This window comes from Leptosomus discolor, chromosome 2 (assembly GCF_034619465.1).
Source record: "Leptosomus discolor isolate bLepDis1 chromosome 2, bLepDis1.hap2, whole genome shotgun sequence".
In the NCBI taxonomy this organism is placed as follows: domain Eukaryota; kingdom Metazoa; phylum Chordata; class Aves; order Leptosomiformes; family Leptosomidae; genus Leptosomus; species Leptosomus discolor.
The window spans coordinates 17,353,172-17,367,824 of record NC_141392.1 but is presented as its reverse complement, the minus strand read 5'-3'; the positions used below and the strand labels follow the sequence as shown (position 1 = coordinate 17,367,824).

At 44.2% G+C, this 14,653-nt stretch overlaps 1 protein-coding gene across 1 annotated transcript; it reads left to right on the top strand.

The window, feature by feature from the left end:
- Positions 1-11,986: 11,986 nt before the first annotated feature.
- Positions 11,987-13,418, top strand: LOC147415927 (uncharacterized). Its single transcript, XM_086460367.1, is given in 2 exon segments — positions 11,987-13,210; positions 13,212-13,418. Coding segments are annotated over 2 exon segments (1,431 nt in total).
- The last annotated feature ends 1,235 nt before the right edge of the window (positions 13,419-14,653 follow it).

The following is a 14,653-nucleotide window of genomic DNA, read 5'->3' as shown; positions in this document are numbered from 1 at the left end:
GTGGCAGTTCTTGAGAAGAATGTTTTCTGTCCAAGAGGAAGATACAGTGAAGGGAGCAGGACAGGTATTTCACGATTTCCACACCCATTTTCCTTCAGGGGCTCTCAGCATGCAGCCTTGCTCTGCACAGCTGGAGAGGGCAGGGAATGCCAGTGGGGCTGCTGGAGGGTCCCGAGCCCCCTGGCTGGGAGGAGGTAGGCAGAGGCAGCCATCAGGTTCTGTGGAGGAGAATGAACTGCTGAAGGGCTGCCTTGTCCCCTAATTGAAAAAAACAAGGGGGAAGAAGACACGAAAACCTTCCCTTTGTCCCCTAGGTTTTGCCTTGCTGAGAAAGCTGCCTTCACAGGTGCCTCTCCATGCCCCTGCTCACACCGCTCGCCTGTTCTGTGTCATGCATAAAGGGGCCTCTTTGGGGGAGGAAATAGTGAAGAGTGTCAGACCACAGAGGTTATTTATTATCTCCGTGGGTCTGCAGGGAAGAGACAGGGAGGCCAGCATTGGTAGCAAAGCTTAAGAGTCAAGCATTCCTCATCTCCTGCTATTGTCTATCCAGAACAGACTGCAGTGGCTCTGAACAGGGAATTTGTGGCTCGTGCTGTGTAGCTCCAGGGCATTGACTATACAGGACTGAACTCTAATAGGAGGTGGGTGCAGGCCTAGCAGTCCTGGGGTTATCTCTAATAATTATATGGAGAAAAGGTAGCAAGCCTACTCTTCTGGCATTTTAGATGGTACTTGCCTGGATTTCTCTTCTCAGGGACGTGAAGCAGATCACAGCCTCATGCTCAGCAGGCTGGATAACATGATTTTCTCTCCAACTGGGAGAAAAGAAGCATTGCAAATATGTTTTCACAAACTGGAAATCTACATATAGGTAAATGGATTTTCTTCTCTCATTAGGTTGTGAAAGAAAAGAGAACTAGGTGGTAGAAAGAAAAGAGAACTAGGCGGTAGAAAGAAAACGTTCTCTAGATGATGTGGTAACAAGCCACAACAAGCCCAAGCTCCAAATGCATTCATCACTGACAGAGGATTGCCAGAAAAAGTTGTGCGGCACACCACGTATATGCCACCATGCCACGCTTGGCTGTGGCTTCTGCCACCCTCCGCTCCCCCAGACTTTGCCACGTGGGTGCCAAGTGGGTAGAGGGTGCTTTGGAAAATTGGAGGCAAGCCCGTGGGGGTGGAGTACAGTGAGAGAAGGACAGTGCCAGGTGGAGTGGCTGCAGATAGAAGCACTAAATAGAAGAAAGTGATACCAGTCCTTGTCTTGGGATAGCGTGTGAGACAGGGTAGGGCAAGGACAGTCACCTTGCCCCTGCCACCGTAGCATTAATCTAGTAAAACATTCACGGTATCATGCTTGCCTGTTCAAATTCTGTTGCACAGCAGTGGGTTTTATGGGTATCGAGCAAAACCATTTTGGATGAGATGAAGAGCGCAGCAGTCTCTTTAGCAGCTGTGTGCCTCAAGAATACAGTATTTCTGTTTCTCCCCAGATCTGTAAGACCCTGTTAAACATTATTCAGTCTGTAATTCTTCTTTATCTCTGGGCTAGACAGATGAGTTGTTTCTGCTCATTGTAAATTGCATTTGCTTGCATAGTTTGGTGAGTGCATTGCCCTCTCCTCTTGCCACCTGATTGATTACACGTACCTCAATCGATCCTGCACAGGCATGGTGGAAAGGCTCAGTTCTTTGTAGCTTCCAGCCAGGATTCACTTTACAGATGATAACTGGTGAATCCATTCACCCCCTAGGTAAACACGGCAAATTGGTCTTGAAGCTAGGCAAACAGAGGCAAGTCTTTTGCCTGCATTTAGCCACTCTAAAGAGCCTTTTAAGAAGGACGGAAGGGTTATCTGGAACAGTTTGTGCGGAGTGATTCTAAACGGGAAGGCGGGCTGGAGCCAGAGAATATGGGAGAAACAGGGCTATTTCTGAACACACTTTACTGGAACTAACACTAGTCATCAAAGGTTGCTCTGCTGGCTAACAGTAAAGTGTGCTGCCAAAGTCAGCCATTGGCCCCAGCTTTTGACATGGCATTGCCATGTATCACATAGCTGGAGAGCAGTGAGCCACCTTGCCCCAGCCTGGAATCATCCTCAAGACGCCGTGTTTTCTTTCACTGCCCTGAGAGCCAGTCCTTGTTCTGGCTTCTTGGCATCTTGCCTCAATGTTCCAAAACACAGCAAGGTGTGGGAGGGAGACAGGGGTTCTTCAGGGTTTTTCCGAGTGCCTGTGTGGCAAATGGACAAACTTATATGTTACATCCACTTGCCTGACGGTGATTCGCAGGTAGTCCCCACAATTTACATCTAGCAGTCAGTCTAGGGGGACAGCAGAATCATTGCTACCTTTGAATGCTGACTGACCCTTTTTCTGCTTTGCTGTGGCTATCGGTCCAGTTCCTGAGGTCAGCTGAGAAGGACTGCATAGTCTGACCTCTAGTATCCACATCTGTGTCTGCATACCTGAAGAGAGAGATCAGTTGGTGGCAGAACATCCTGACTGACATGTATCTGAGTGCAGCTAAGAGGGAGATGCCAGCAGTTAATGCAAGCTCCCGGAAGGAATGACTGATCAGGAGGTGGTCCAGACACCCAGGTTAAGCGCTCCGTTTGATCCTGTGCAAATTATTCAACTCCTGTCTGTAAAACGGGGCTAATGGCATTCTTCTGCTCTGTTGTGCTCTTGAAGCCCTATGCTAAAGAAGTGCTTGGAAAGCCTCAGTGGCAGCACAGCAGAGTGATTTCAACAAGCTCTGTAGCTGTGCACAGGGAAAAGAGCTTGCCTTCAGGCACAGCTGTGCCAAGAACCAGCAGTGCAGGTTCACTCTCCCAACTCCCAGACACTTCTGAGAAGATTTCTAACCTGGAGGAGCCCAAGGCGGGAGTGCAAAGATGTCCCTTTCCTTCAGCAGCCCGACTAGATACAGTATTTAATGATGAAGCCTGGACAGCGACTATATCCTGTGCCACTCCGCGGACTTCAACACTTCAGTTTAACTGGTGGCCTGCTTTCAAAGCACAAGAAACATGGTTCCTTTCCTGCAAGACGGATGTTCCCACTGCTCTTCTCTGCAGCAGCACTTCTATTTCATGACAGCACTAAAAAGCGTGAACGCACACACGATGGTAGCAAAGAAGGTGACCTAACCCTTTACATGCTAAGTGCCTTTTGTATTGCTTTACATCCCCTGCTAGCCCTCATTTTCCCATCCTGTTTAAGTCTTTAAAGCTATAGCTACCCTGCCATAATGAGCCTGGTTAGAGGAGCCAGCACTCCACTTCTCTTTTGTAAGCTTAACCCATGCCTCAGGTATGTTTTGGTTTTTCTAGCCTTGCATTCTTCCCTAGGCGGACCAGCCACAGCTCAGAGCCTCTACAGCAAAATGCATTTGGTGGATTTCTATTCCCCATTAGTTTTCTGTACAACTTAAGAGTTTGAATTGGCAGCATGATGAGTTGTCCAAAATCATTCATCACGTTCACCACTTCAGTTCTTAGCTTGCCCACCAAATCACATAGGGACAGAAATCAGGGGTTTTTTTCTCCTTATTAAAGAATAAAGTCAAACAGTTTTCATGCCTCCTGAAACCTGCACATAACACTCCAGAAGACTAACTATCAGCATAATATTTGAGAACAAAAATAGCTCAAATTTGAACTTCCCAGAATATGACAAAGGCCATATTTGATAGGGGCTTAGAGAGGGCATGTCTTTTCTGGCCTGATGAAGGGGTAAGACTTTCCTGTTGCAATAATTCTGGTAATGCTACTGGCATTTTATTGCTGCTATCTGTTGATACATCAAAGCTGTGAATAGGTAGTTTTAAAAATAATCCTGAACACCTACCTTCAGCTCCAGAGATCTTGCTTGTCTTACACCAGTTCTGAAGGAAGGCTTAGATTCTTTCATAAATGGATACAGCTCTACCAAGTCAGGGAGAATTGTCATTGCTTATATTTAGCTTTGTAAAGATTGAAGATGGCATGGTGCAAGTTATAAGGTTGAATCAGTTTTCCACACCTGCTCTCACACTTTTTACATTGACCCTAGTCTGCTTAAATGCAAGTTAGCTGTGGTGTTACTCACATTTTATACCAGGGTGAGTGAGATCTCTCTGAAAGCATAGAAACCAATGATACACAAGAAAATAGGCCCAATGCTTTTCCTACTCTGCCCCCTTCTGATTCTTCAGGCCCTGCAAGGCAGTTTGGGAGTGTCAGGCTTCACACCATTTATTTCTGCACAGACCTAATCCTGAGTTGGCCTTGGGAGCTGTCACTTAGTTCAGGCTGCATTTGATAGGACTCAAATCATTCCCAGTTTTGGAAAGCTTCCATTCCAACTGCTTGGCCCTGTACCTGTGTCAGGTTTCTATATCAAGGAGTTTAGCTAGTTCCACTTCAAAGTCTCTATTTATTTATATCTTTTTAATACTGAGCCATAAATAGTGCTGAGCACTGACACCTCCCAAATTGTGCTCCTGTCAAACAAATGTGTCGCACAAAGGAGAAGATACAGTTCATATTCACTTAACTCCTTGAGTGCTCAGGGCAAATATCTTGGATTTAGAGTGTCAAAAGACGGGTGGTAGCAAATCTGCAGCAAAGGGAAGATGTAAAAGAAATGATAGTGATTTGCATGATCATGTTTGATGCCCTGATCTGATGTGGACAGATCTTTCTTATGTAACCACGCTTAAACCCAGAGTTTACTCTCTTGCTCTGTTTCCCATTTGTAGGATGGGAACAGCTCACATCACTATTTTGCAGGGGAAACAAGGATAAATTCAATGAGGGATGCAACAGTGTGTTAGGGGGCGTATGAATACTGTGGTGGGAGAAGTTCTGGCAAAGATACCACATTTGTCCAGGCTGCTTTCTCATAAAACAACTGAGTTCAAGAAAACTAGATAGCCCCTGGTCCTCCCAAGGGCACAGACAGCATGATCTAGCTAGACCCTAGATTCCCCAGCACTGGCAGCTGGAATGACAGCAGGATGCTCTTTTTTTTTCCCCCAGATTAGCAAGACTTGCTGGGACAAAACAGGAGACTGCAAGTGAGAGGAGGAATGACAAAGCAGTAAGTATAATTATTCCTTTGCTCCTTGAAGATGCTCAGAAGAAAATCTAATTTAGCAATGTCTGGAGGAGCCCCTGACATATGCTTGGGGTTTGTAGGACTAAAACTAGGGCTGAATACTTTTTAAAAGAAAATAGAGAGACCCAAGCAAAATGGAGTGTGCAATGTAACCACAGCACCTCACCCAGAGCTGCAGTGCTGAATGTGGCATCACATTGATAGCAGCGTTTTTTAAATGGATGCTGGTACAGTGTGAGCTCACTCCCTCTCAAAGCCTTTCCCACCCTGTGCTAAAACTGCAGCTGTGCTGGGGTGTGGGGTGCCTGCTTTCTTCCTGCTGATACGTGACTTAGGGACTCCTTGTATTATCAAACTGTGACTAGACTAGAACTAGCAGATAACAGAAGCTGTTGTAATCAGGTAACCTTGCTCTAAGTCTCACAAGCACAGCTGCTCGTTGTCTGCAAGAAAGGGGAAAAACACAAAGTCAGCACGTCCTGAACAGGTAAGAAAGTCAGAATGCTTCAATAGCTGGAAACTGGCTTGAAAACTGGTTTTGGCTGCTCTGGGCTGTGCCCCACCCCTCGAAGAGGTTAAAAGTTTAACGGAGAGGAAGACTTCAGGCCTTCATCAGAAAATCACCAGAGGGGGTCCAACGACCACCCCCCCATTTAACTGCAGATGTGATTTAGGGGCAGAGAATATGTTAATGAGCTCTCGGAAGGCTGACATATATGTATGTGGATTATGGGGCGTGTCACAAATATGTATGTAACGGCTCCATAAAAGGGTTTTAGCGCTTTTGCTGGGCGCGGGCATGCTGGGAGGAGCCAGCCCCCGGGCCGCCCAGCGCTGCTAATAAAGACTGCCTGCTTAATAACACGTAGCTGTTAGTGAGTTTTGTTCATTTCACTTGGCGACCCAGATGGAACATCTCTGCTCGGCTGCAGGACCCATTGAGACCGGGACTCCCTAGGCATCCCCTGGAGATTTCTCCAGAGGAATTCCCCCCTCAACTGGATCCTTGCAGGAGCAGACAAAGACCAGTGGGTAAGGCATTCTTTAATTCAGTAATGTGCAATAATTCAGGCAATTGACCAGTCCTGGTTCTGAAGAGCCACTGTAAGTCGTGAGACGAGATCTCATGCAGGATTGGTGTGTGTTGGGCTGCTAGCGCCTTTCAGGCATACCTGGTATAAATTTTCTGTCTGGCTAAGGGGTTTTGATCCCGTTCTGGTCAAGAGGTTTTAAAATCCCCTTCTGGTTTTGATAACTCGGGTTTTGAAAAATTATGCTTTGATTACTGGACAACGAGTATTGTAAATGAGCTTTGATTTGATCAATCACCATCTGATTGTTTTGTGTGAATGAGGCGCAGTTTACTGCGAAGCGAGCGCGGAGTCCTAACCGTGGTTCCATCCCTCCGCGAGGAGTTCAGCCAGCGAAGGGGCGAAGCAATACATGGCATATCGGGGACTCATTTTACTGTTGTTTTAAGTATTGTCTTGATAATTGTGTTTATTGCTATTTGTGTTTGTATCAAAAGGGATTGTTTTACTCCCCTTGCGTAAACACACATCCTCTGTGAATGAGTACCCTATGATATGTGATAGATTATTGTTTGTTACATCCCGATAACAAATGTGATCCGACTTATATCTTAGTCTGTAAGGACTGTGGGGCTAAAACGTGGGCTTCAGAAGGGCCCCCACCAGGGTATGGTGATGTGTCTTGGGTAAGTTGTGGTGCATGGTGTGAGTGGGACGAGAAGGATTGGCAATTTGAGGTTCTTAGCGTTATTTGTGGAACGTTAAAAAAAGCATTTGAATGGTTAAAGATGGGAAGTAGTCAGAGTAAGGATATTGTAAAGAAAAGCCCGCTAGGATGTGTTTTAGCACAGTGGAAAGATCTGTGGGGAACACCAGGCAGAAATACTAGCAAAAAGAAACTAGAAAAATACTGTAATGATTTGTGGCCAGTTTATAAATTAGAAGACGGAGCAAAGTAGCCACCTAACGGCACTTTAGATTATAACACACTGTTACAGTTAATGTTATTTTTAAGGAGAGAAGGAAAATGGGATGAGGTAATGTATGCAGATATGTTTTTTCACATTAGGAAATCATCCTGAATGGCAAAAAGAACACAGAATAAATTTAGCACCACAAGATCCTTTTGTGTTAGCACTAGAAGAAGGCAGAGAGAAATCTCAGGTCAGATTACGATGATGTTATTCATTGTGTAGTATCGGGCAGAATTGTATAAAGCATTCAGAGAAAAGGGACCAAAAGGTGGAAGAAAGAATAGAGGATTATCTCTCCCCTCTGGAAGAAAGGAACCTGCCAGACTCGACTAGGAGTGAGAGTTCAGATGATGAAAGTGAAAAAGGCGCAGCAGGAGGACATACTCCGATTACTGCTTGGACTCATAGTAAAGTGGGGCCAATTATCCAGACACCACTTAGACAAGCAATGGGACCAACTGGACCAACTTGTATAAAGGTGCCCTTTTCTATGAGCAATTTAGATTCCTGGCAAAAAGGTATAGAGATGATCCATTGGCAGTTGCTAAAAGGTTTGAGTTAATCGTTAAGACCCAGAATCCTGATTGGCAGGACATAGATGTGATGTTGGGTGAAATGACAGAAACAGAGAAGCAATAAGTCCTAAAAACCGCCCAGACACACGTACAAGCCCAAATAACTGCCGGGACCCTAGAGGCGGGGGGGTGGGGTGGACCAACATAGTCCCCTAACTGATCCAGATTGGGACCCTAATAGTAATGCGGAGTATGGAAGATTGAAGAGATATCAGGAGTGGATAAAGTTCAGTTTAGAGAATGCAGTACCCAAAGCTGTGAGTTGGTCTGCATTATATGCCATAAAGCCAGGGCAGACGGAGACCCCCATGGAATTTCTAGACAAGCTGAGATCCACTATGCGGAAATATACAACTTTAGATCCCTCCTCTGATGTAGGGAAACAACAGCAGGTGTCATTGGTTTTGGCACAGTCTTCTTAGGATATTAGAAGGAAGCTTCAGAAAATGAAAGAACCAGAAGTAAGGGGTTTAGAGAAACAGTTCGAGGAAGCTTGGAGAGTGTTCAGAAATAGAGATAATGGTGACAGGAGGAAACTAGGGAAAACAATAGCTACGGCCACAGTAGCAGCCCTGAGTCAACAAAGACAGGGAACCTTTAGGTTTTCAAGCAGGGGAGGAAGAGGAGGACCGGGTATGAGGTTCAATCAGAGATTGTGAAGCGAACAATGTGCTTATTGCAAACAACTGGGGCATTGGAAAAACGAATGCTCGAGTAAACAGCTGGATGCCCTGGAGCCAAACACGACAGCAGAACTGAAATGATGGGGACTGGGAGAGTCTACCCTAGCGGACCCGCAGGTTAAAATAAAGCTAGGGAACCAGAGCAAGGAGGTAGATCTTTTGGTGGATGTGGGAGCCTCCTACTTGGTATTAAATCAGAAGTTAATTCCCATTTTGTAAATGTTGTGGGAGCTACTGGCCAGCCAGAAAAAGCTCATTTTATAAAATCCATTAAGTTCCAGTTGGGAAAACAAATAGGGATGCACAAATTCCTATATATGCCAGATTCTCCAAGATCATTGCTTGGACGTGATTTGTTAGAACAATTAAAAGCAGACATATCTTTTGACACAGGAAAAATGGAATTGAGGGTAGGAGATGATGAATTAATTGAGATTCTAAGTTTGGCCCTGATCCAACCTGGACAGAGTAAGGCATTTACTCTAATACCTGAAGAAATTTTGAATCAAGTGTGTCCAGGAGTATGGGCATCAGGAATTCCTGGAAAGTCTAAGGCCACTACCCCAATGGAAATAAAATTAAAACCTGGAGCAGGCCCGATAAGGGTAAAACAATACCCTTTAAAATTGGAAGACCGAAAAGGAATAAAAGAAATTATCAATAACTTTTTACAGTTTGGATTGTTAGTGGAATGTGAGTCAGAATATAATACCCCAATTTTACCACTAAAGAAACCAGATGGTAAAAGTTACCACCTAGTGCAAGATCTGAGGGCAATTAACAGGATTGTAAAAGATCTACATCCTGTGGTAGCAAACCCATATGGTTTGTTAACTAAATTAAAAACAGATCAGGTTTGGTTTACCATCTTGGATTTAAAGGATGCCTTTTTCTGTCTGGCACTAGCCAAAGAAAGAAAAAAATTATTTGCTTTTCAATGGGAGAATCCTGAAACGGGGAGAAAGACCCAGCTTACCTGGACAGTGCTGCCCCAAGGGTTTAAAAAAAGCCCCACAATCTTTGGAAATCAACTGGCAGGAGAACTCGAGACATGGACCCCACCATCACAAGATGGAACGTTATTGCAGTATGTGTATGCCTTTCTCATTGCGACAGTGACAAAGGAGGACTGTGTACAGTGGACTGTAAGTCTATTAAATTTCTTGGTTTTAAGTGGGTATCGAGTCTCTCAACAGAAAGCTCAATTGATCCAGCAGCAAGTAACCTACCTTGGCTATGAACTCTCAGGAGGACAGAGAGCTTGGGGCTGAGCGGAAAGAAGCGATCTGCCAGACACAGAAACCAAAAACGGCAAAGGAGCTCAAAACTTTCCTTGGCATGACAGGTTGGTGCAGGCTATGGATCTATAATTATGGATTATTGGTGTGGCCATTATATGAGCTAATAAAAGCAAGTCAACCAAGAGTCGGATTGAGCTGGACTGGTGAAGCCGAGAAAGCCCTTAAGGAGTTAAAAAAAGGAACTCGTGAGGGCTCCAGCTCTGGGACTCACAGATATTTCAAAACCATTTTGGTTATTCTCACACAAGAAGCAGTGCATAGCACTGGGAGCGCTCACTCAGCAATTGGGACCTTACAAAAGGGCCGCCACCTATTTCTCTAAGCAGTTAGACGAAGTAAGCAAGGGCTGGCCAGGATGTTTGCGAGCGGTGGCTGCAGTTCTTCTTAATATTCAGGAAGCCCGTAAATTTACATAGGGCCAGAAAATAACTGTTCTGGTATCACATGCAGTTTCTGCAGTTCTGGAGCAGAAAGGAAGTCACTGGCTCTCTCCTTCCCGATTCCTGAAGTACCAAGCTATAGTAGTCGAACAGGACGATGTTAACATGGTAACCACTAACAGCATGAGCCCAGCCTCTATTCTCAGTGGAGCTACCTCTGAGCCCCTAGAGCATGACTGCCTGGAGACAATGGAGACCGTCTATTCCAGTCGACCTGATCTGAAGGAGGAACCACTTGAGGATGCTGAAGATTTGTGGCTCACTGATGGAAGTAGTTTTGTGAAACAAGGAAACCGTAAGGCCAGATATGCTGTAACCACGGCTGATAAGGTTACTGAAGCGAAGCCGTTGCCTGCAGGAACCTCCGCACAGAAGGCAGAAATAATAGCCTTGACAAGGGCCTTAGATTTGGCCAACGGGAAAAGAATTAACATATGGACAGGTTCAAAATACGCTTTTGGAGTGGTGCATGCTCACAGTGCTATTTGGAAAAAACGAGGATTGTTGACTTCAGAAGGAAAACATATAAAACAGGCAGAAGAGATCCTACACTTACTCAAGGCTTTGAACCTACCAGAAAAGGTGGCTGTTATGCACTGTAAGGGGCTTCAGAAACGTAACACTGAACAGGAAATTGGGAACAAATTGGTAGATTACGAGTCAAAACAGAAAACCAAAAATACTATTACTTAAATTCCGGATGGTAAACTCCAGACTCTAGATTTAGATCTTAATAAAATATTCAAAAGGGGACAGGGATCTAATTAATGATTTAAAAGGTAAAGAACATACGAATGGATTGGCATATGCACCTGATGGGCGTATTATAATACCCTCCAACATCTTATGGAAGTTAGTTTTAGAGGAACGTATTAAGACACATTGGGGAGTCAGGGCTTTGTATGAATGTTTGAATAAAAGGGTGATAGGCCATAATTTGTATACCACAGTAAAACAAGTCACCCAACAATGTGAAACTTGTCTGAAAAACAACCCTAATACAGCACATAGGGTCCAAATAGGAACCATCTGAAGGGGAAACGTTCCTGGGCAGCAGTGGCAAATAGACTTTTCGGAACTTCCAAGAAAAGGGGGGTATCGATATTTATTGGTACTAACTGATACCTTTTCAGGGTGGCCAGAAACTTTCCCTTGTAGGACAAACAAAGCAAGAGAAGTAAAATAAAATTATTAAATTAAATAATACCACGATTCGGAGTGCTGGCAGTAATATCATCAGATAGAGGTACTCACTTTTGTGCAGAGGTAGTACAACAGGTTAGTAAATTGTTGAAGATTAATTGGCAATTACATACTCCCTATCAACCCCAAGCAAGCAGACAGGTGGAAAAAATGAATCACCTGATCAAACAACAAATAGCAAAAATCTGCCAAGAAGCTAATCTATACTGGTATCAGGCTCTTCCCATTGCTTTATTGAGAATTAGAGCTAAGCCCAGATCGAAAAAAAAATTTGAGTCCTTTTGAAATTTTGTATGGTAGACCTTATCAATCTCAATATAAAGAGGATTTAAATCAAATTGGGGAAGGATACCTACGGGAGTGTATGATAGCTTTAGGAGATCAACTGAATAAAATTAATAAAGTTGTCTTGGAAACCTGGGTTAGAAGTTTGGACCAACCAATTCATCCCTTTCAACCAGGAGATTGGATTTATGTTAAGAATTTTACAGGACAACCACTGGAAGAAAAGTGGAGCGGACCATATCAGGTGTTGCTGACTACTTTCACCGCCATCAAGATTAAGGAACAAGCTGCCTGGATTCACTATTCCCGTGTGAAGAGAGCACCTCCAAAGTGTGGACTTCTGAGCTGATAGGACCATCTAAACTCAAACTGTACAGGCAAAATGAAGGTTATTAATCTGTTGACATTGGCAATGGTAAGTATTGCCACCGCATGGGAAGAAAATACCTATTATCAGGTAATAAAGACTTTAGTAAATGCTACTAATGCTAAAGATTGTTGGATTTGCACAGCATTACCCAGGGGAAATATGAAACTCCCCTTATATGGGATAGTAGCTACCCACTGGGATGTTGATAACAACACCTGGCCTGAGTTTTGGAAAAAAGAAGATGGTGGATACTGTAAATACAATGGCAATGACAGTTTAGAAGTTGGTCCAAAATTTGACCTACAGTTATTAGAAGAAGAGAAGAGTCATTTCTTGATCAGTAACAACAGCTGTGAGTGGAAGAACCATAGCAGTACAGGTTGTCCTTGTCCAAGTAGGCCAGGAACAAACAATTGTTCATGTGAGGATGGGTGGAATTCTTATTGGATCAATAAAACTACAGTAAATGTGGGAACCTGGAATTTAACGGGATTGAATGTCACAATTATAGACTTTTGTAACTCCACCCAGCTTCAAACCTATGAACCTGCAAAAAAAGAGAGTTATAAGGGTTCCAGCTGGTATAGTGGCTGGCATAGTGCGGGGAAGTTTTATGGGGCAAACCTCACTGCCACAGTGGGGCCATGCCAGTTACCCAGTGGTTACTGGTGGCTGTGTGGAGACGGACAGAGTAGAAAACGACTTCCCGCCGGATGGAAGGGGACCTGTACTATTGGTTTTCTTACCTCACAAAATCGATTATATAATCAATCCCAAGTCCCTGGAGGAATTATGAAAGCCTTGTGGAAAAGAGCGAGGCGAAATTTGAACCCGTTAGTAAGATATAACACAGGATACCATAGCTTTGTCAGGGCATTGATCCCAGCATTAGAAGTGTGGCAATTAGAAAAAGCTATAATAAATATCTCAGCAACCTTAGAAGAAATTGTCAACGCCACCTCTGATGCAATCAAAGGACTTCAGGTAGAAGTACAGTCTTTATCACAAGTGGTGTTACAAAATCGAATGGCCCTAGACTTATTAACCATAAAAGGAGGAGCGTGCACAGTAATAAATCAAAGTTGTTGTACATACATAAACCAGGCGGGAAGAATTGAAAAAGATTTACAGGCCATATGGGAAAGAACGCAGACCCTTCATGAAACAAGTCAATCAGGTTCCGTAGGAATCTGGCAAGATTCGTGAGACAGGCTAACATCCTGGTTGCCCGACTTTCTTTACTTGGCTGAAGCAATTATTTGTGACCATTTGTATACTAGTACTTTTTGTAATACTAACCTGTATACTGATCCAATGTGCCTCTTGGTGTTGTAGGAGGAGTCTTGATGATTATAATATTTGGAAAATTAATAAGATCAAACACCAGGTGGAAACAAGAAAGTATTTTAAGAAATCTGTGGTAGACTGTAACAGAGTTTTATAAAGAGGCGAAAGAATTCGCCTTGTAAAAGAAAAGGGGGGATTGATACGTGACTTAGGGACTCCTTGTATTATCAAACTGTGACTAGACTAGAACTAGCAGATAACAGAAGCTGTTGTAATCAGGTAACCTTGCTCTAAGTCTCACAAGCACAGCTGCTCGTTGTCTGCAAGAAAGGGGAAAAACACAAAGTCAGCACGTCCTGAACAGGTAAGAAAGTCAGAATGCTTCAATAGCTGGAAACTGGCTTGAAAACTGGTTTTGGCTGCTCTGGGCTAAGCCCCTCCCAAAGAGGTTAAAAGTTTAACGGAGAGGAAGACTTCAGGCCTTCATCAGAAAATCACCAGAGGGGGTCCAACGACTACCCCCCCATTTAACTGCAGATGTGATTTAGGGGCAGAGAATATGTTAATGAGCTCTCGGAAGGCTGACATATATGTATGTGGATTATGGGGCGTGTCACAAATATGTATGTCACGGCTCCATAAAAGGGTTTTAGCGCTTTTGCTGGGCGCGGGCATGCTGGGAGGAGCCAGCCCCCGGGCCGCCCAGCACTGCTAATAAAGACTTAGTAACATGTAGCTGTTAGTGAGTTTTCTTCGTTTCACTGCCATGAGGGAGACTCCAGGACGTTCAGCCTCACTGAAAAAACAAGGGGCACACAGCAGTACTTTAAAATGGCTGGTACTTCTCCATATAGACTTACTGCCCTCCCGTGGCTGCCAAGGAGCATCTCTAATGCAGAAACAGAGAGGCCAAGGACTGAGGGAAACAATAAAGGAAATAACTACGTATTCAATTTAAACCAAAACGCAATTTGAGTTACAAGGAAGAAGGTGGTAGACACGCTGTGTGATTAACTGGAATTACCTAGACTGTTGAGGGACACTGGCATCAAGATGGGTGTCACCCTGGCCTACCCGAGAGCTGTGCTTTTGGGGATGCACATCAGTGGGAGTATGAGGGTTTCTTCAGGATGAGGGAGACTGCAGTTCAGCAGAGCATGCAGCAGGTTGAAATCAGTGAATGAACGCAGCAGACAGACAAATGCTTTGCTCATTCCAGTTGTCGGGTCACAGAGTCAGTATCTCATGTAGTGGCCAACTAGGGAGCAGGGTAAATCCTGCTCTCTCCATTTTCACATCTTAGGCCCTGCTGCTCAATGTTAACATAACAAACAAAACTTCACCTTATGCACACATGAAAATGTCCAATGAGATGAGAAATCACTCAATATC